Raw genomic sequence first — 22,603 nt, 5'->3', positions numbered from 1 at the left:
TACTAACTACAGCATACAAAACATTTGCTAGACCAATGCTTGAATACAGCTTATCAGTCTGGAACCCACATTACATATCTGATATTAACACAGTTGAAAAAGTCCAGAAATATTTCACAAGAAGAGTTCTCCACTCCTCTACTCGTTGCAGAATACCTTATGCCACCAAACTTGAAATTCTAGACCTAGAAAACCTGGAACTACACCGCCTTCGGTCCAATTTAAGTATAGTATATAAAATAATACATTGCAATGTCTTACCTGTCAATGAATACTTCAGCTTCAACTATAACAATACAAGAGCAAACAATAGATACAAACTCAAGGTTAATCACACCAAACTTGATTGCAGGAAATACGACTTCAGCAACAGAGTGGTCAATGTCTGGAATACTCTGCCTGACTCTGTGGTTTCTTCCCCAAAACCCAAAAACTTTAACCTTAGACTGTCTACTATTGACCTCACCCCTTTCCTAAGAGGTCTGTAGGGGGCATGCATAAGCGCACCAACGTGCCTACCGTCCCTGTCCTATTGTTTCTTTTATTTTTCTTATATGTATCCATGTATTCATAACTATGTTTTTATTTATACCTATTATCTTATATTTACTTATGCCTATTAAGCAATTGACAAACCAAATAAAATAAATACATAAAAAGAGGAGGTGGATTTGCATTATATATAAAAGATCACTATGTCAGCCCCAAAACGGCCAGCCTCTGGTGAGTCGTCTCGGGGCTGCCATTCGGGGAGGGAGGATTCACTGCCTAAGCTATCAGCTGAGTTACATGAGACCAGAGCACTGGGTGAACGCAAGGCCACTGCTCTGTTGGGCTGTGCGCTGCCAGTAATTCTTCGGGACCTGCAGTCAGCTGAGAAGCAGAGACCCAGCCAAATGGTGACCAGAAGCTGAGGGTGGGGCAGGTGTGCACGCAAAGATTCTACTGATCTAACTGTGGGTGGACGCCAGGGGGTGGGGTAGACGCATATACTTAAGGGTGAAGGGATAAACCGCAGTTAGCGCTGACTTTGTCTGCTTATTTGCTTGTGGGGTCACCGTGCCAGGTTTCATGCTTTCAAGGATAAATGCTTCAAATTGAACGTGTTGTCTATGGTTTCTTGATGCTGAACTATGGAATGTGACACACTTAATCTTTACAGAAATACACAAAACCAAGGATGAAAACCTCCTAGAACGTATATGGATCAATAAATAAAAAAAAAGCAATGACGTTGTTATAGTCATATACTACAGGCCACCTAAGCAAGCAAAAGAAATAGATGAAATTTCCTACAAATATATGTACTAAATATACCACAGTAGTAATGGGAGACTTTAACTACCCTGATATCAACTGGGACACAAACTGCAGCAAGTGGGAGATCGAACAAATTCCTAACCAAACTATACTGGACCTAATTTTTATTAATAGAGAAATGATAGAGGGAGTTGAAATTGCCAGAAATTTGGATGAGATTGACCACGTCATATTGGAATTCAATATAAAGCAAACACAAGCAAAAGAGCAAAATCCAACCAGTGTCTTAAACTTTAAAAGAGCAGATTTTAACAAATTTGGAGAGCGTCTAGGAAAGATTCCATGAAGGGAAAAACAAGAAGCATGTAAAACTCTGAAAAGTATGATCATAAAAGCCCAGTCCAGCACAATACTATTGAAAAAGAAAAGAAATCCAAGAAGAAACCAGCCTTTCTCTGATAAACAGAAAGACCAAAAGGACAAGTAAAAAAAATGGAAAGAGGGACACATAACTAAAGCGGAATATCATCAGATAACCCAAACCTGCAAAGATGAAGTCAGGAAAGCAAAGGCTCAGAATGAATAAAAACTTGCAACAAAAGTAATAAAAAAGTTTCTTTCAACATATAAATAACAAGAAAAAAAGTCAAGGAAACAGTCAGTCTACTAAAGAGAGAAGATGACAAGGAAGTAATAAGGCAGCAGAGAGAAAGCAAAGCTGCTTAAATAAGCGTCCTCTTTGTAGACTTCAGTTCAGCATTCAATACCATCATTCCAGACATTCTTCTAACTAAACTAAACCAGCTAGCGGTACCTGAACACACTTGTAAGTGGATCATAAGCTTCCTAACAGACAGGAAGCATCAGGTGAAGCTAGGCAGAATCACACCTGATCCCTGTACAATTAGCACAGCCCCCGGGCTATGTGCTTTCCCCACTTCTCCCTATATACCAATGACTGCATCTCAAACAATCCATCTGTTAAAATACTGAAGTTTGCAGATGATACAACAGTGATTGGTTTCATTTGAGACAACTGTTGAAAGGTGTCAAATGCCTTTCTTTCGAGGATTCTATTTTCCCGCTGGGAGAGCTCTGGCGCAAGGATACGGACAACTGCTTGAAAGCTGGATCTTTTTATTTTTCAAGAAGGCGGGGGACAGCGAGAAGTCTGCGTTCCTGGGCTAGCTAGCTTCTTATGGTAAGTCCCTGTTTTTTTATACCCTTTTCTCCCTTTGTAAGTTGATTTTGTGTGAATGTTTGTATTTGTGCTTAATGTTTCAAATTCTGTTTGAGTTTGTCTTTATTCCCGCCAGAGGGCAAACTCCGCAGGGTGCAGAAGGCAAACTCCGCGGGGTGGCTAGATTGTATTATTGGTTTTCTCTAATCTCTTTTAGCTTTAAGATAGTTTTTCATATTTGTTCTGTGGCAATCTCCTGTCTGTCCCTTTTGTAATTTATATTTTGTGTCTTTTGTCTGTTTTGCTTATTTGGTATGTCCTGTGTTTGTAAGGGTTTTCTAAATTATCTTTTTGTTTCCTTTTCTTATTTGTCTAGTTTTCTTAATTACTTAGGCTTTTGTCTATAGGGATTCTTTAATACTTTTTTTATTTGATTCCTTTTCCTATGTAAGTTTGTTTTATGGCTGACCTGATGTTCCCCTTGGGCTTTTCCTGTTTTTGTGACACTACTGTCTTCGTGAAGTTCCCTTTCCACACAACAATGAATCTGCATACAGACAGGAGGTTGTACAACTTGCCTCGTGGTGTAACCGGAACAATCTGGAACTGAACACACTCCAAACCGTAGAAATGGTGGTAGACTTTAGGAGAAACCCTCCCATACTACCACCTCTTACAATACTAGACAACACAGTATCAACAGTACAGACTTTCAAATTTCTAGGTTCTATCATATCACAAGACCTAAAATGGACACCTAACATAAAAAATGTCATCAAAAAAGCACAACAAAGAATGTTCTTTCTGCGCTAACTCAGAAAGCTCAAACTGCCCAAGGAGCTGCTGGTCCAGTTCTACAGAGGACTTATTGAGTCTGTCATCTGCACCTCTATAACTGTCTGGTTTGGTTCTGCAACCCAACAGAATAGACACAGACTTCAGAGGATAATTAGGACTGCAGAAAAAACAATTACTACCCACCTGCCTTCAATCTTGAACCTGTATACTGTACGAGTCAAAAAGAGGGCTGTGAAAATATTTACAGACCCTTCACATCCCGGACATAAACTGTTTCAACTCCTACCCTCAAAACGATGCTATAGAACACTGCACACCAGAACAACTAGACACAAGAAGTTTTTCCCCGAAAGCCATCATTCTGCTAAACAAATAATTCCCTCAATGTTGTCCAACTATTTACAAAGTCTGCACTACTATTACTATTAATCTTCTCATCACTCCTTATCACCCATCCCCTCCCACTTGTGACTGTATGACGGTAACTTTGTTGCTTGTACCATTACGATTTATATTGACTGTTTCCTAGTATGATTTGATTGCTTATTGTACCCTATGACTATTATTAAATGTTGTATCTTATGATTCTTGACTCTTGATGAATATATCTTTTCTTTATATACACTGAGAACATTTCCACCAAGACAAATTCCTTATGTGTCCAATCACACTTGGCCAATAAAGAATTCTATTCTATTCTATTCTATTCTATTCTATTCTATTCTATTCTATTCTATTCTATTCTATTCTATTCTATTCTATTCCATTCCATTCCATTCCATTCCATTCCATTCCATTCCATTCCATTCCTATTTCTATTCTATAATTCTTTGCATCGGTCTTCACACAAAAAGAAACTATAGCCCAACCTACCAAAAACATAACTGTAAAAGACAGACAAGAAATAAAAATTAAAATAAGAAAATGGTAAGAGAACACCTGTCTGATCTTGATGAATAGAAATCACCTGGACCTGATGGATTACACCCCAGAGTTCTGAAGGAGCTGGCCGATGTCATCTCAGAACCATTGTACCATATCTTTCAAAAATCCTGGAGCACTGGAAAACTAGCTGAGAATTGGAAAAGAGGTGATGTGGTTCCCCATCTTCCAAAAAACAAAAAACTCAGACCCAGGAAACCAATCAGCCTAACATCAATACATGGGAAAATACTGGAAAAAATAATAAAAAAACAGCTGTGAAATCTAGAAACAAATAAAGTTATAACTAGAAGTCAGCATTGGTTTGTTAAAAATAGATCACACCAAACCAATCCTATTTACTTCTCTGACAAAATGACTAAATTAGTAGACCAGCAAAATGCTGTAGACATAGTACACTTAGATTTCAGTAAGGCACTTGACAAAGTAGACCACAACCTACTTCTTGGTAAACTAGAAAAATGTGGGATAGACAGCATCACCACTAGATAGATTAATAACTGGATGACGAGTAGTCCTTAATGGTACTACATCCACACAGTGGAATATCACAAGGTTCCATCTTAGGCCCAGTACTCTTCAATATCTTCATAAATGACTTAGATGAGCGAATAGAAGGGGGACTAATCAAATTTGCAGTTTGGCACAAAACTGGCAGGAATAGCCAATACCCCAGAAGACAAGCTCAGGATCTAAAAAGATGTTGACAGACTTGAACAATGGGCCCTATTAAAAAAATGAAATTTAATGTGGAGAAAAGCAGGAAAACCAAATGTATAATTATAGATTAGGTGAAACCTGGTTCAAAAAACAGTAAGTGTGAGATGGGCCTTGAAGTGCTAGAGGACAATCACTTAAATATGAGGCAGCAATGTGAGGCAGCAGCCAAAAAAGCTAATACAATCCTTGATTGCATAAACAGAAACATAGAATCAAAATCACGTGAAGTATCAGTACCACTTTATAAATCCTTAGCAAGATCACATGGATGGAATACTGCATTCAGTTTTGGTCACCACATTACAAAAAGATGTTGAGACTTTGGAAAAAGTGCAAAGAAAAGCAACTAAGATGATTAAAAGCCTGGAGACAAAAACATAAAGAATGTTTGCAGGATTTAGGTATGGCTAATCTAGAGAAAAGAAGGACTAGGGGTGACATGATAGCAGTATCCCAGTATTTGAGGTGTTGCCACAAAGAGAAGGGGGTCAATTTATTCTCCAAAGCACCTGTAGCCAGAACAAGAAACAATGAGGATACTCATCAAGGAGAGAAGCAACCTGGAATTCAGGAGAAACTTCCTAACAGAACAATTAACCAGTGGAACAGCTTTGCCTTCAGAAGTCGTGGGCGCTCCATCGCTGGAGGTTTTTAAGAGACTGGACAGCCAGTTGACTCAAATTGCACAGGGTCTCCTGCTTGAGCAGCGGGTTGGACTAGAAGACCTCCAAGGTTCCTTCCAGCTCTGTTCTGATTGATTGACTGATCAATTGATAGAATCAAAGAGTTGGAAGCAGTCCCTAGGTGTATGGGCTGCAACCAAAGATTCAGCCTCAACTGGAGCACTTCTCACCACATGATAAGTCCTCTCCATTCTGATTAATGCACCCAGCGACAGGGTTTGCCTCTTAGTTGCTGAATCAGGCTGCATCTCGTGATCAACTGCTGGTCAGGAAGGACCTCTGAATCCTTTTCACAGGAGCTGCTCCCAAGCCAGGTGTCTCCCGTGCCTATTTCTACCCTACATCCTGCCCATCCAGATCAGAGCCATCCTGTTCATTTCAGCCCAACTTTGCAAATGATTCTCCCTGCCACCTTTAAGACTATAGCCATCCTTCCTTCGGCATCATCTGCAAACTTGGTAAATGTTCCTCAGCTCTCCCATTGATAAAAATAATGAATGCGCTTAGGGGGGACCATTGTGCTCCCCCCCCCCATTTGAAGCTTTCCTCCAAGTGAAGTGGTGACTTAATGAGGAATTCTCAAGCGGGAGGCACAAAACCACATCTATCCAAAGCTTTCCTTCACGGAGGAACAGCACACGTCTTAGAGGAGAGCAAAGGAATTCAAGGGGTTGAAAGGCTCAGAGTGGTAGCAAGAGCACCCCCACCCCTTCAACTTCGAGTCTCATCCGCAGTGCTGCCTCCAGTTCGGTGACGCCTTGTGTGCACATACAGAGGGGGCCTCCTAAAATGGGGGTCTGCAAACAAAGCCTTGGGAGGAAACTTTGGCCTATAGAAAATATGGCTATGGGGCTGGAACGGCTGTTGTCGTGTATCTAGAGGGTGGTTATCCCACCGAAAAGGGAACTGGCTCCTTCTCTATTGCCCTGGACGAGAACCAGGGAGTTGAACCTGCGAGGAAGGCCTGTGGTGGGACACTACGGGCTGCCCAGCCCACGGAAGCAGCTGCCAGACACAGGGCTGCCTCCTGTGCTGGTGCATTGGGAACAGAGACGCTCCGATTGGACGAGCAGGATCCCTCCTGGTACCGCCAGTTCTAGAATTCTTTTCTGGGTTCCGACCTGGGGGGGAGTTGAGAGAGGGGAATGGAGGAGCCCCCAAAACCTTTAGCCCCATTCTTGGGGGGGGCGGGGCGCTTGGAGCAACACAGAACTGGAACGTCACCCCGTGAGCCCCACGGATGACCCGGCCCCCCATGCTGTAGGCAGCCACCCGGGCCCCTCTTCCCTGGCCAGGGGTGGGATGGACTTCCCACAGGGCCCGGCGGAACTACTCCCGCTAAATGCGCTTTTCCACCCTTCGGCGCGGGCCCGGGTGGCGGTGGTGTCCCCGGAGGGCTCAGACGCCTTTCCCAACCTGTCCGGCTGGCGGCGCGGGTGGGGCGAAGGACCGGCCCCTGCGCGCTTCGGAGCTCGGACCGACCGGCCAACGCCTGTTTGGTCTTCCCTCGGAGGGCTTCTCCGAAGTGCCTTCTTGCCGCCGGAACCGGGGCATACGGAGTCGAAGGCGAGACCGGCAACTGGCCCCTCTGCGCCTGGACCGCCGCCAGGCAGCGCGCCCGGCCCCGCCTGCGCCGAGAGGGCGCGCCGGTTGCCGGGCGACGGGGGCAGGCGCGCGTGCGAGGCCGGCCAGCAGGGAGGCTTCCCCCCGGGTGGGTGTCCCCCGAGCGCAGCCCTCGCACCTTTCAGCCGCGGATGGGCGGGGGTCGCGAGGGACGCCAGCCAGCCGGGCATGCCAGGGAGCCTTCCGCGGTCCCCGCCCCACCCCTCGGCAGCGATCGGCCGGACGGGACAAGGGCGTCCCGTGGGCAAAGAGCCCCCGCCCCCTTTGCTTGGCTCGGGTCCCGGCCTTGGCCTGGGCCTGTGCAGCTCTGAGCAGCGGGGGAGTCCCAGGAGCGCCGAGCAGGGCCAGGATTAGGAGGCCCTGGAGGATCCGACCGGAGGCGCCCAAGGGTGCCCTCCCGCCTTCCTTTCCCACGCTCGGGGGGAGGGGGCTCCCAGGGCTGAAGGATCCCAGCGCCTGACTCCGCCCCCCGGTGGCTCCACCACAGTTCAAGCCCGGAGCCTGGCGACATTGATTGTGGGAACTGCCCGTCATGCTGGCCGGTAGATGGCCTGTTTTGACGTGGATGTCTCCTGGGGCGTCTCCTCCCCACTTCCATTAACCCCCCAGTTTAGGAGCATGAGTTCCAAGAAAGCGCGGGAGAAGTCCGGTGAAAAGGGGAGCCAAGCCGTCTGGAGCAGCCTCTGGGAAGCCAGGTAGCCGAGCGTGGGGAGCAGGTCTGTCTTAAGGCATGGTGGGCCTGGTGGGCACTTGCTGGTGGGCCCCACGAGCATAGGGGCCCATACTAATCTGTGTAGGTTAACCCTTCAGTGCCCCCTTGTATCATCTAAATCAGCAACTACTGTATGGCTTGGAGATTCTGGGCTGGTGGCTGGTGGAAAGTGCTGCCAAGGAGCAAGTCAGCTGGGCTTTGAGCCCTATTCGCGGAGGGCATCTGCTTGAAAAGGAGTTCAGCAACAAGGCTGTCCTCCTCCATTACAGCCCGAGACCAGCTCCAAGCCCTGGACTCCGAAAGCAAGCCCTCGTCTCACCACGGCACAGCTGGGTCTGAGGTGGCGTTGGCAAGCCGGGGCTGCGGTCTGTGATCAGAGGCTTCCTGGGCCTTTCCTTCCCCCTCGCCCGGAGCCGGGAGGGGGGCAGTCTGAGAGCCCCAAAGACCTCTGGGGCCCCTTTGCACAGGAGAGCCTGTGTGGCCGAGGTCGTGGAGTGGGTTGCCAAGGGGCTTCTGGCTGGTGGTCTTTCACAGCCCCTTGCAGCTGGGTGCCAAGTAGAGGTAGTCCTCAGCTTACGACCACAATTGAGCCCCAAATTTCCATTGCTAAGCAAGGCAGTTGTTAAGTGAGTTTTGCCCCATTTTACGACCTTTCTTGCCACAGTTGTTAAGCGAATCACTGCAGGTGTAAATTAATCACACGATTGTTAAATTAATGTGGTTTCCTACTTGTCAGAAAGTTGCAAAGGGGATCACATGATCCCAGGACACTGGGACCATCATAAATATGAGTCAGTTGCCAAGCATCTGAATTTGGATCCCCTGGGGATGCTGCTGCAATCATAATGTGAAAAACGGTCATAATTCAGTTTTTTCAGTGCCATTACGACTTTGAACCGTCACTAAATGAATTGCTGTAAGTCAAGAACTACCTGTACTCGCTGGCCATCTCCTGACCAGACCTAACTCTTGTCCTTACATATTGAAAGAGATATTGATATTTTTGTTATTCATTATTTAATTTATATTATTTATATAATTTTTGTTAGAAGCCTAAAGTTCCATTTAGCAACCTGGGTGACCATTTATAGTGATGTTAAATAATAAATAAACAAACAAACAGGAAGTGGTCCTTCCCCTCCGCTTCCTCCTTTCTTTTGAAAGTCCCTTCATTTCTTGGATAAACCCACCAGACGGTTTTCTTCCAGGAAGCACTGACTCAGCTCCTGGGCATATTCTTTCTTTCACCAAGTTTTGTATTGTTGTGGTACTTAAAATACGGCCATAGTCTGCAAAATAAGCGAGTGGAATTTGAAGGGTTTAGGGAGATTAGATTAGATTTCAACTTTATTGTCATTGCACATGAACGCAACAAAATGTAGTTAGCATCTAACCAGAAGTACAAAACAACAATGAAGTATAAATATATATATATTCGGATCTTTGGTTATTCGGGTTTTCTCCCGCGTAAGATTCAAAGTATCTAGGCAACGTTTCGATGAAGTCTCATTCATCATCTTCAGGCTTGCTTCTTCGGCTCTGTGCTTCTCAGAGTGATGTGAGCTTTCAGCTGCTTCTTTCTTCTAACTGCCAGTGGGGGTGTGACTTGACTGGGTGGGGGCTTGGCTGCGTTCCGATTGGGTGGGGGTGTGTTCTCATTGGTTGGAGGCTTGGCTGTGTTCTGATTGGTTGGGGGCTGGCCGTGTTCTGATTGGCTGGAGGCGTGCTCTGTTCAGGTGGGGGCTTGGCCGTGCTCAGGCTAGTCCCAGCTGCTGGGGGATTTGAGCTGGTGAGCTGGGATCTTGCTGTTTGGCTTTGAGTTCGTGGTTGTGCCACATCTTCATGGTGGGGGTCAGTTCGCTTCATGTATGGCTCAGATGGGTTTGAAGTGGGTAGTGATGCAGATGCAGTGCGGCTTCTGGTCTGTGGTCGTGTCTCATCTTCTGTGTGGGTGTGAGTCTGATTTTTACGTGGAAGTGTGGTGGTGGCATCTTGTGTGGCCCTCGTGGGTGTGGGTCTGGTGTCATTCATCATGTTGGGTACTCGTCTGTTCATGAGGGCGGGTTTCCAAATGGCTGGTAAGCGGGAGGTGTCATCTCTTTTATTCATGCTGTGTGGGCGTTTTTCTATCTCTATGGCTTCTCTGATTATTCTGCTGCTGAAGTGTTCAGTTTTGGCGATAGTTCTGGTATTTTTAAAGTCAATCTCATGTCCTGTGGCTTTGAGGTGTTGGACCAGGGAAGAGGTTGGTTCTTCTTTTTTGATTGAGTTCTTATGTTCTTCAACGCGTGCACTTATTCTTCTGTTAGTTTGTCCAATGTATGTGGTGAGGCAGGCAGTGCAAGGGATTTCATATACTCCTTGGTTTTCTAACTCGATTTAGTTAGTCGAGTTAGAAAACCAAGTTTAGTAAATCAAGTTAGAAAACCAAGGAGATATGAAATCCCTTGCACTGCCCCCCAACCAATCAGAACACAGCCAAGCCTCCAACCAATGAGAACACACCCCCACCCAATCGGAACGCAGCCAAGCCCCCACCCAGTCAAGTCACACCCCCACTGGCAGTTAGAAGGAAGAAGCAGCTGAAAGCTCACATCACTCTGAGAAGCACAGAGCCGAAGAAGCAAGCCTGAAGATGATGAATGAGACTTCATCGAAACGTTGCCTAGATACTTTGAATCTTACGCGGGAGAAAACCCGAATAACCAAAGATCCACATACAAATACCCGCGAGAACCTCAGAAAACAAATATATATATTCAGATATACAAAATATGTAACTATATATAGATATACAGAATATCTATGAATATACAGAATATATGTATGGAAGGAATATATATGAATGTATAGAGTGTTTATGAACATATTGAATATAAATACTGTATAATGCACAGAGAGTTTATACAACATATATTATATATTATCAAAGTAAGTATCAGTGTCTGTGTGGGAATAGACAAGTTGAGGAATTCAATAAGGAGACCGCTGTATGGTAGAAGCTGTTCCTTAGCCTGCTGGTCTTAAGACTGCAGGCACCTGAACCTCCTTCCAGATGGAAGAAGGGTAAATAGTTTATGGGCTGGATGGGAGGAGTCCTTAACGATGCTGTGGGCTTTTCGCAGACATCGTTTCCTCTGAATGTCCACAATGGCAGGAAGTGGGATCCCTATAATGCGTTGGGCGGGTTTCACCACCCTCTGTAATGCCTTCCTTTCTTTAATGGTGCAATTTCCATACCAGACTGAAATACAGCTGGTTAGGATGCTCTCAACTGCACAGCGGTAGAATTTGATCATAATAGTTGGGGAAAGGTGGTTCTTCCTCAGTAATCTCAGGAAGAAGAGGCGTTGGTGAGCTTTCTTGATCAGGCTGGTGGTGTTGATCTGCCAGGACAGATCCTCAGTGGATCCCCAGGAACTTGAAGTTGGTGACACGTTCTCTCGTTCTCCTGTTGATTTATATAGAAGAATGTGTGTAAACATTCTTCTTCCTGAAATCCACAATGAGCTCTTTGGTCTTGTTAGTGTTGAGTAATAAGTTATTGTCAGCTCGTCTGTGAACTTGATAATGGTGTTGGAGCCATGCCTAGGCCTGCAATCATAGGTTTAAAAGAAAGAACAGGAAGGGACTCAGCACACAGCCTTGGGGAATGCCAGTATTTAGTGTGATGGTAGATGAGGTGGAGTTATTCAACTTGACATGTTGTGGTCTGTTTTGTCAGGAAGTCCAGTATCCAATTCCAGAGAGTAGTATTGATGCCAAGGTCACCAAGTTTAGTGATCAAACTGGAGAGATGTGGGAGATTGGAGAGCTGTTGCAAAGACACCCAGGCACTTTGCAAGGACTCTCATCCCCATAGACTGAGCTCTTCAGGTCATCCTATTCTAGAAAACGGGGACTATAATTCAGGGAACTGAGGGTGACGTCTAGTTTACATTTGAACTTCCTCTCCTCCTGTGACCTTTTCAGGCCACCAAACAGATGAGAAAGATGCAGACGACACTGTCCACCGCCAGGAGACCCCCAGCAGTCATCCCACAGGTAGGTAGATAGGTAGGTAGGTGGGCATTGGGTCTCGCCCTGGCACCTGTCCTATCTTTAAATGGGAGTGGAAATGGCTGAGCTCCTGCCAAAATAATAATAAAAAAGCTCAGAGTAACTCTCGTAACCTCACGATTAGACTACTGTAATGCACTCTATGTGGGGCTGCCCTTGAAGGTTAGTCAGAAGTTTCAACTGCTGCAGAATGCAGCTGCACAGGCTGTAACCGGTGCCAGATACAGGGCACAGGTAACACCCCTCCTGCGTGAGCTGCCATGGTTACTGGTATGTTTCCGGGTGTAATTCAAGGTGCTGGTGGTTCCTTATAAAGCCCTACATGTCTTGGGTACCTCAGGGTCCCAAGTCTCTACCCCTCCAACCAGGTCAATCACAGGACGTCAGCTGGCAGGGACCAGAAGGGGAGCCTTCTACTCTGTGGAACATCCTCTCTTCGGAGACCAGAATGGCCCTAACCTTGCTAGCTTTCTGCACAGCTCTAAAAAACTGGCTCTGCTGCTCCCAAGCGCAGGGAATCGGTGGGCCTGTCTTTGGTGCCTTCTCACAGTCTAATGGCAATGACTTTCTCTAGAGCTGTACCCCCTTGGAGGAGGGCAGGACTTACTAAGTCGGTTGGCCACCAGCTACTAATGGACCCAGGTGGGCTCTATGTGGCTTAAGAGCAGGTTAGCTGTAAGGACCGTCTCTTCCCAGTTACACCCACCAGAACAGGGAGGCAGGGCGCACCCCCCCGTCCTGAGGAGGTCCCTCTGGCAGGACCCAGAAAAAGGGCCTTCTCCTTGGAGCATCATCCCCATGGAGAGTGGGCTGGCCTCCACTTTGACATTTCCTGGCAAGACCTGGGGAACCCCGAGTGGTGGAATCAAATGGCTTCTTCGATTGCTTCTTGTCACCAGGAGTGTGAGTGTGGGTGTTAGTTTTTACTCCTTTTATGTGGGGTATTTCGTTGCTTGTAAGCCACCCAGAGTCACTGATTCTAGAGCCATAAAAATCTTATGAATAAATAAATAAATAAATAAAATGTTTTAAAAATAATGTTCTGAATTGTGAGCTGTTGAGATGGGCAGCTATAGAAATCAAATGAAATCAGCCAGTCAGTCAAGGTGTCCCTGAAAGCTTTTGCTTAGTGCCACAGAACTAGAGGGTGGCCAGAAGATGAGCCTTTTCACAGTGGCCGCTCTTCTGTGGAACATCCCCCAGCCCTCCTAGCCTTTCATAAGGCCCTAAAAGCCTGGCTGTGTTCCCGAGCTGGGGGGTCGGGGGCAGCTGAGGACCTCAGCCCCCTGTCTTTATTGCAGCAGCCAGAACTGGGCGCAGGCAGGAGTGCTTCTGGTGCTCTGGATGCTGTCCCTCTGTTGATGCAGCCCAGGACTGCCTTGGCTTTTTTGGCAGCTGCGGCACACTGCTGGCTCATATGAAGTGCTGGTGCCCCAGAATGGCCAGATGCCTCGTGCTCGGGAATGCCGTGTCCAGTTCTGGACACCCCAGTACAGGAAGGCCACTGGGGGCCTGAAAGAGTGCAGAGAAGAGCGATGAAAATGGTGAGGGGCCTGAGGCTAAGACCTAGGAAGAATAGTTCAAAGAACTTGCTCCTGTTAACCTAGGAAAGGGGAGGCTGGCTGGGGCGAGACACGGCAGCCTTCCTTCAACACCCGAGGGGCTGTCGGAGGGGAGAGGTGTGGAAGGCAGGACAAGGAACAGCAGATGGAAGCTTTGCAGACTGTAGGGAGACCCGGGAGGCAAGAGGGGGAGTTTCCTGGCCCAGAGGGCTCTTCCGCAGTGGGGCAGGCTGCCTCCTGGAAAGATGGCAGCTCCATCGCTGGAGGTTTCCAAGCAAAGGCTGGCACCACCTGACTGGAGTAGTCTGAGGACCTCGGCAGGGGGTGGAAGATCCCTTCTAAGATCCCTTCCAATCCCATGATTCCACACGCTCCTCCCCTGCTTCTTCTACTTTCTCTTTCTCCTCCTCCTCCGGTTCATCCAATTAATATCACAATCTTTAGAATAACCATCAGCGTAAGAATCGTACAATAATGATTACAGTATGTAGAAAGTTGCAATTGGGGTTTTATTACTGATATTTGCATTTTAAAACGTATCTTAAACATTATTTAAGATAACGAGGGAGAGGCAGGGCAGGTGTTACACTCTCGCTGCCAAACACCCAAGGCCCAAGCCATCCCCTTGCCAAGCTGTATTCCAGACTAGGGAGGGACCCACACAAGGCCAGCATCAGCTAAGAGTCCATGGCCTTGGACCTCTGAACTCCTCGCTCATAAGTAGGGGAGGGGTTGACTTTGGGCAACTTGAGCAGAGCTTTTTCAGGAGGCTTTGAGTCCCCCAGTGAAGACGCTCAGGATCTGAAGGCTGATTTTCGGGTCCCCAGTTCAACCTCTGACAGTCCAACAGCTCTTTGGAACATAAGCTGGCGAAGGTGGTCTTTCCCTGAAGTCAATCCACCTCCCTAATCTTTCGTGGAAGAAACAAGGACCAGCGAGGGCCTGGGAACCTCACTTGATGGCCCTGGGCCTCTCCTTTCTGCCCCCCAGGCCTGAGTCGTGAGGCAAAAGCCGCGCTCACTTTGCAGTGTGCCTTCCGTCGGATCCTGGCCTGCCGGGAGAGAAAGCGGAGACTGAAGGAGCAATGGGAATACGAAGAATTAATGGATCGCCTCCAGAAGGAGGTGAGAGGCAGGAGGGCTCTGGCGGTAGGAGGGGAGCCCATTCTGTGCAAGTGCTGGCTAGCAGATGGCAGAATGGGGGGGGGGGGGGGGAGGGCTGAATGGCCAAATGGGGGAGGGGGCTGAATCCCACTCATCTTTGCGGGCCAGAATGGCTACTTGTATTGAACCCTGGGCCCCGTCCAACAGGATGTAATCCAGTGGTGAGAAAAGTCAGGTTTTACACTTAGGCAAGAAAAAACAAATGAACAACTATAAAGTAGGCGGCACCTGGCTGAACAGGTGTAACTGTCAGGGGGTGTCCCGGTGGAACATCGCTTAAGTGTGAGCCAGTGGTGGCCTCAACGTGGCCCTAGGATGCATCAACAGAAGGATAGCAGCGAAATCACGAAAAGGGGGTGTTCTGCTTTACGCCGCCTTGGTGAGACCAGGTTTGGGATCCTGCACCCAATTCTGGTTGCCACGATAGCAAAAAGATGCTGAGGCTCCAGAAAGAGTGCAGGGAAGAGCAACCGGGAGGACGAAGGGTCCGGAGGCTAAACCGTAGTAGGATGAAGGGTGTGTCCTGGGTGTGTCCAGTTCCCTCTTCCAGTTTGGGCCTAGCTGGCTGGCAGCCTCACATCCTGGCTCTCAAGGGACCGCCAGGAGTCTTCCTTTGCTGGGCTGTTCATGTTGCAGGCTTTTGTCGCTCTAGTGAAAAGGGAGCAGGAAGAAGCTGAGCGGGCCCGAAAGAAAGAAGAGGAAGAAAAGAAGAAGCAGAGAGAGGAGCAGCAGCGCAGAAAACGGATGCTGGAGGCAGCTTTTGAAGGCGACGTGGAGGAGATGAAGGCCATTCTGAAAGAGGTAAAAATGAGCTTGTGCCTCCTGTTTCCAACTCTGCACCCCAACCAGCACCAGGTTGGAAGGGGGAGGCTTTTTCTCCCCCTCCCCTCCCAGGGGAGATGCCCCTTGCCCGGGTTTGTCGTATTTTCACGCTGTGTGCCTTGGGATAGGTCCCAGGGGCCTGTGAGAGCTCTTCCAAAGCAACGCCTTTTCCCCAAATCACTCAATAGGAGATTGAAGCAACTTCAACATCTTACCAATTGCACATCAAAAGATTCCAGACTGTGTCATGTCTTCTAGCATAGAGGAGCTATTCTCGTTGACGTGAAGCTCGTGTCAAAGTCTAGTTAAAGTTTTATGGAATCGCAGGATGGTTAGGTCAATCTCTTGTCAGTCAGACATGGTTGGGTATTTGGAATTTGAACGCTGTTTTAAATATTAAGAAAGCTTGCCTTACCTTCTGAGCCTCACCCCTCACGGGTGAGTTTTCTTCGTAAGACAACTCACATCAATGCTCTCCGCTCAACGGTGCCAGGCTCCTCCAGCCACTGTGGGAGTGGGCTGGCTTGCCACGCTTGCTGGCACAAAGAGTCCGGGAGTGCTAGGCATTCTTGGTGGGGGGGAAGGGGAGGAAAACTTCCCAAAGCCATGGCTTTGGACCCGTTGCATGATGGTGCAGGTCCACAAACACCAGTGGGGACACTAGGAAAGAGTGGGATAGGGGCCAGGGTGCAACACGCATCAGCCTTTGCTTTGCCTCACCTTCTCTTACCTAGTCCTCTCTCCTTGGACAAACCCGTCCACTTGCTCTTTCAAGGTGGCGGATCTGGACACCAAGAGTGGTGTGGGGACAGATGAGAAGGGGAAGCTAGTCCGGCTCCAGCATCTCCTCAACATGGTGGACTGCACGGATGCCAATGGCAACACCCCCCTCTCTGAAGCCTCTGGAGGGGGCCACCCCGAAGCCATCCGGATGCTGATAGAAAACGGAGGGCATCCCAACAGCAGGGTGAGGAGGTGGCGGGAGGGGGTTATGCCAGGAGCAGGTCAGTTGCAGGGGCCTCTGCTGCCCCTGGTGGCCTGTGACCTCGGTGCCAGAGAGGGCCCTTGGCTATGGGGTGGTGGGAGGGGAGGCTGCTTTAGAAAAGGGCATCGGGTGTGAGGAACAAAGGAATGTGGGGGTGGGAACCTTGGGGCGCCTGCCTGGAGCCTTTAGGACCCAGAGTCCATGGCAGCGGTTACCCAAATAAAGTAGAGCGCCACCCCCCGCATGCCCCATGCTTCTCACAAGGACAAGCGGCCTCACAAACAGAGCAGGTCTGTGCTGTGCTGCTGGTTCTGTGCAGTCCTTGCATTTTGGAATGCTAACACACACACACACACACACACACTTACTTCCAGGTAAGACTCTGCCTAATTTAAATGGATGATGATGATGGGAAGAGATCACCAAACTAAGCACAGCAGGCCTTGGTACGTGTTCCAACATGCCTTCCTTACGGTCCTAAGTTAGGTTTCCTCAACTTTCAGTCCCCAATTTATCACATCAAGCAGGAAGGAAATGAGCCTGTGGGCCAAGGAGAAACTTCTGCCCTCTTTAGGAGAAGGCATGGGCTGAAGCCTCGCCCGAAAACAGTCTTTGACCCAGGCATCCTTTGGACTGGCCAAGTGCTGACCTTCCATTCTTGGGCAAATTCATTAAATGGGGAAAGGCTGACCCAGTCCGGGTATTCTTAGATCTCTTTCAGGGACTTTCTCGATCCATTTCAGCTGGACTTTTTGACCTGGTATTTGGGTGAAAACTGCTTGGCTCGTGCATGGGAAAGAGCCAGGAAGTGCGGCCTCCGCCTTTCCTGGCCTTGAATGGTCACCCCCAAAAGTGATTCTCAGAGAGGGGTGTGTGTGTGCGTGTGTGTGTGTGTGTTGCATGGCATTGGCCCAATCTACTGAGTTCTATCCTGTCTCCTGACCTATTTATATACGAGACAGTTGAATGAGGAAATCAAGGATCCCGTTTCTTCCCGACATAGAGAGATTTGAGACGCTCTTCCCTCTTTTCATCAGCTCTGCCAAGCAAGATGGAGGTCGTGCTTGCTCAGAATGTGGACTGGATGAGAATTAGCAAGCCCAATCCAGACCAAGGAGTGGGTTGTTGGGGGGGGGGGGACCCTCGTTCTTTCACAGCACCTATGAAAGCCTTGCCAAAGGACTCCTTCAGAACCGGAAGAACTGGAAAGAGATGCGTATGATTTCTGAGGCATGAAGTTGAGAGATGTTAGTTCCAGTTACAGCACTGGAGTCAAGCCAGATTTGGAAACCAGACTTCCCCTAGAGATTTGTGCAATAGACTCTCCCGTTCTCATCGCACCTCCTGCCCACCCATCCACCAGCAGGGGGAGCTGTTAGGAGTCAGTTCCATTCTCTCCCAGGTTATCTGGCCAGAAAAATAAAATCAAGTCTCCAGACAGGAATTTTTACTGTTTTTACTTACGCCATTTACAAACAATGCACAAATACACAAACAGTGATACAATAGTGTCAGAGTGTTTGGAGCATAACTACTATTGTGAGACAACCCAGGAGCAAAACACAGCAGACAGAGGATTTGCCTTTAAACAATGGTGTGCTGTCCCAGCCAGTCTATGGGAGTTGGATAGTTACTTAGGAATTGTGAGCTGTCCCCTTAAGGGAATGCATCATGGTAAATGTAGTTAAAGGTATCCTGGGAAATGTAGTTCACATCACGTGGCTACATCTGTAATCCTGATTGATCACTAAATTGACCCTCCAGGGGTTGAGGGAGGTTTCCCTCCATTCTCGCCTGCACTCATGGACGGATAACACCTTCCTTTCTATCGCTACGTGATGGGTTAGGAAAATAACCATTTTTTACCTGCAATGCTGATATACAAAGGATTGATCATTGTAGAAGAGCTTCATCACAAATGCGAGTTATGAAGATACCTGATGTACCAATAAATGTACTTTGTTATGGATGTTTTGTGGAATTATCTATCTGCATCTGCATAGCCACAAATCCACCTCATGAGACAGGACAGAAAAGTAAAAAGTGATTTCTAACCCATCAAAATAATTTTTTTAATTTTGGATTTGTGATAAAGCAACGTGGTATTGAAGCCAGGAGTGAATGTGCAATGTTGATCTGAACCTGCACGTCTTGTCATTTCTCTCTCTGTGAGCATTGGAACTCTTTACATGCTGTGGATGTTGGGAGGGGCTGGAGTTTCCCACATGCTACAAAGGAAAAGACCTTTCTACCCACCCACCCACCCCTCCTCTCTGCTCAATTTGCCTTCCTGCTATCTTAGAGACTCTATTTGCATAATAAAGAGAGTTAGAAATTTCCCAGTTCTCAAAAGCTTGAGCAATCTTGCTTGTATCTTTTAAACGGAAACTAAAGCTGACTCTGCTATGCTCATCTGGCATGGAGACGAAGCCATAAAACAGACCCTCTCCAGCCAATTTACAACTGACAAAGATACATTCTCTTCAGCAAAAGAAAGGCTGTGTCTCAAATTACAACTCCTAACTGGAAAGAACCAATTTGCAAAGCATTTCCTAACATTATAGGCAGTTGAAGATAAATTATCTTGTGGTCCTTCCTCAGTTGGTCCCTATCCAGCCGTCTTCTTACTTCTTCTAACAATCTTCCAGTTATGTCAGTCAATGTCAGTTTATCTCTGGTCAGTACTTCCAATGAAGATACATAATCATCATAACTTTCATCCAATGAGGAAAGAATGATGTAAACTTGATGCAGCTCTGAAAATATCAGTTCTTTTTCATGTAGCTCTTGGAAAAGTTCTTTTCATGAAGTTTAAATGAGCTAACATATCTCCACCTTTCAGAAGATGTGCTCTAAACAGTTTACGTGTAAGATGTATGTGTGCACCTACACTGTCACGAACATAAATCCGCTTCAAATTCTCCCAACACCTAGCAGCAGACTTTTCTCCAGGAATATGGACTAGCTGCTGGTCACTCAGTGTTAGTCCAATTATACAAAGAGCTCGTTCGTTGTTCCGTTTAAAGTCAGCTAACTTTTTGGCATCGTCCTCATTTTCTGGATCCCAAGCATTTACATCTGGTGGATCTTGAACTGCAGCCCATAACCCTTCTCTACGCAGAAGTAGACTGCACTTCATAGACCAGGAAATATAGTTTGTTCCATCCAACCGGGTTATCAGTGATAGACTTGTTGAAGTGTCTTGTGCCATCTTTATCAGGATAGTAAACCACAATTAAACAGTAAACAGCTGTCTGTATACAGTACTGTGCATTCACACTAACTCTCAGTTATCTGAGCCTGGTATGGCCTGGGCCCATAACCAGTGTTGAGGTAATTCCCCGTTAGGAGAATGAGCGCATACAGGGAGACGTATTTGAGAGTAGTGTTTGAATAATACACATACAGCACACAGATACACTGTACAGTAAATGTAGGTTTTTACTTCCAGAAACGTTAAGCAAAGTCCAAACAAGCAATCCAAAGTCATTCACAGGTAAATCAGTCAGTTTTTTCAATCCAGGGAAAATTCAATAACAAAGTCCAGTGTCAAAAAACAGTTCAGTAACAGACTTACATTAAACCCAGAAAATATCAGTCAATTAGGAAAAATGGCAATACTTTCCAACAGAAGGAAACAGAGACTTACTCACACTCTCTTCTGAGACTAAGGCTAAACAACCCAGGTTTCTGGCTCCATCTTATGGCCGTTTGAGAAACCACACCTAATTACAGTTTTGCATTTTCTTAAAGATACAGTTTTAAAATGTTTATCCTGGTTTATATATTTAACCCAAATACCTAGGTGACTTATATTCCTAACAAGTATCACTTTGCTAACTCCAATCCTCGACGCATGTGGCAGGGCATCCAGAATATTACCGACTACAAGCCTGCCCATTTTACTCCCTCATTTGCTAATGTATCATTTCTTGATGAGCTAAATGATTTTTATGCTCGCTTTGAACGAGACAACCAGGAGATAATCACCAAGATCAGACCCTCTGTAAACTTACAGCCCCTCACACTCTATACCACTGAAGTCTGTGCTGTTCTGAGCTGGATCAACACACGTAAAGCTGCGGGCCCCAATGGCATTTCAGGACATGTATTTAGGGCTTGTGCTGAACAGTTGTCTGTGGTTTGACATTTGACTGGCATTTGACTGACATTTTCAATCTGTCTCATTCCCAAGCAACTGTACCAACTTGCTTGAAGACGACTTCCATCGTGCCGGTGCCTAAACACTCCAAATCAGAGTGTCTGAACAACTACCGCCCTATAGCACTTACACCTACAATCATGAAATGCTTTGAGCGGCTAGTCCTGGCACATCTCGAAAATTGCCTCCCAACTACACTGGACCCTTACCAATTTGCCTACAGCAAGAACAGGAGTACCGAGGATGCTGTTTCCATAGCATTACACACCACTTTAACACACCTGGACAATAAGAATACCTATGCTAGAATGCTGTTTGTTGACTTTAGTTCAGCATTTAATACAGTCATTCCCTCCAGGTTGATCACTAAACTTGGTGACCTTGGTATTAACACTACTCTTTGTAATTGGATACTGGACTTTTTGACAAACAGACCACAACTGTCAAGTTGAATAACTCCACTTCATCTACTATCACACTGAGTACTGGTGTACCCCAAGGCTGTGTGCTGAGCCCCTTCCTGTTCTCTCTCTTCACCTATGACTGCAGGCCTGTGTATGGCTCTAACACCATTATCAAGTTCACAGACGATACTACGATGATTGGACTCATCAACGATGACGATTCAGAATACAGAAAGGAGGTGCAGTGCCTAGCTATGTGGTGCGCTGACAATAAATTATTACTTAATACTAACATGACCAAAGAGCTCATTGTGGACTTCAGGAAAAAGAATGGTCACACACGCTCTCCTATATACATCAACAGGAGAATGGTAGAACGTGTCACCAGCTTCAAGTTCCTGGGGATCCACCTCTCTGAGGACTTGTCCTGGCAGATTAACACCAGTAGTCTGATTAAGAAAGCTCACCAGCGCCTCTTCTTCCTGAGATTACTGAGGAAGAATCATCTCTCCTCAAATATTCTGACTAATTTCTACCGCTGCACAGTTGAGAGCATCTTAACTAGCTGTATCTCAGTTTGGTATAGAAAGTGCACTATAAAAGAAAAAAAGGCATTACAGAGGGTGGTGAAAACCACCCAACACATAAGGGTTTCCACTTCCTGCCATTGTGGACATTCAGAGGAAACGATGTCTGCGTAAAGCCCACAGCATCATTAAGGACCCCTTCCGTCCAGCCCACAAACTGTTTACTCATCTTCCACATGGAAGGAGGTCCAGGTGCCTGCAGTCTAAGACCAGCAGGCTAAGGAACAGCTTCTACCATACAGCAGTTTCCTTATTAAATTCCTCAGTTCGTTTGTCCCCACACATATGCTGATGCTTCCCTTGATAATATATGATGTATTTTGTATAATTCTCTGTGCATTTGTACTTATATTCAATGTGTCCATAAAAATTTTGTACAGTTGTATATGTTCATATATGTGCAGTCACACTTATCTTTGTGTGCTCGTGTACATACATTTTGTTGTGTTTTCCATTGACATATTCATAGATGCCTTGCATATTTGCATACATATATTTATACTTAACTGTTGTTTTGCACTTCTGGTTGGATGCCAACTGCATTTCGTTGCCTGTATCCATGGCAATGACAATAAAGTTGAATCTAATCTAATCTAATCTAATCTAATCTAATCTAATCTAATCTAATCTAATCTAATCTATTCCTGGATGAGTTTATCTTGGTTGGCATTCTTCCAAAGGATTTTACCTGGTTATCTTCTTGAAGTTTGTAATTAATTATCCTGGTCTGTCGTGGAACTTTCTTCAGTGCGGTTTGTTTTTGGTTTTTGCTTCGTTATCTGCTCTTTGAATTTGAACTGTATTTCTTTCGTTTGGAATGTTATTTTGAAAATAATTTACTCTTCAACTGTGAACAATTAAACAGTGAAGCCAAGTTGAAGGCATTAAAGGACTTTTATTTACGTTTTGTTTTTTGTTATATATATTTTTTTGAGTTTTAA

General features: G+C 46.4%; 1 protein-coding gene across 1 annotated transcript in view; it reads left to right on the top strand.

Moving 5' to 3' along the window:
- The first annotated feature begins 6,925 nt into the window (after positions 1-6,925).
- IQANK1 (IQ motif and ankyrin repeat containing 1) overlaps positions 6,926-22,603 on the top strand; it is a 31,372-nt gene continuing 15,694 nt past the window's right edge. Inside the window, exons 1-6 of the mRNA XM_087960103.1 lie at positions 6,926-7,192; positions 7,841-7,901; positions 11,891-11,962; positions 14,530-14,663; positions 15,339-15,503; positions 16,300-16,512. Coding sequence (XP_087816229.1) covers positions 6,926-7,192; positions 7,841-7,901; positions 11,891-11,962; positions 14,530-14,663; positions 15,339-15,503; positions 16,300-16,512 — 912 coding nt within the window. The remainder of the gene's footprint in view (positions 7,193-7,840; positions 7,902-11,890; positions 11,963-14,529; positions 14,664-15,338; positions 15,504-16,299; positions 16,513-22,603) is intronic.

This window comes from Notechis scutatus, chromosome 3 (assembly GCF_049901735.1).
Source record: "Notechis scutatus isolate UNSWTSFEM ecotype Mainland chromosome 3, rNotScu1.2, whole genome shotgun sequence".
NCBI lineage: Eukaryota > Metazoa > Chordata > Lepidosauria > Squamata > Elapidae > Notechis > Notechis scutatus.
Note: the sequence above shows the minus strand (reverse complement) of the source record. Positions and strands in the feature narration are given on the sequence as shown.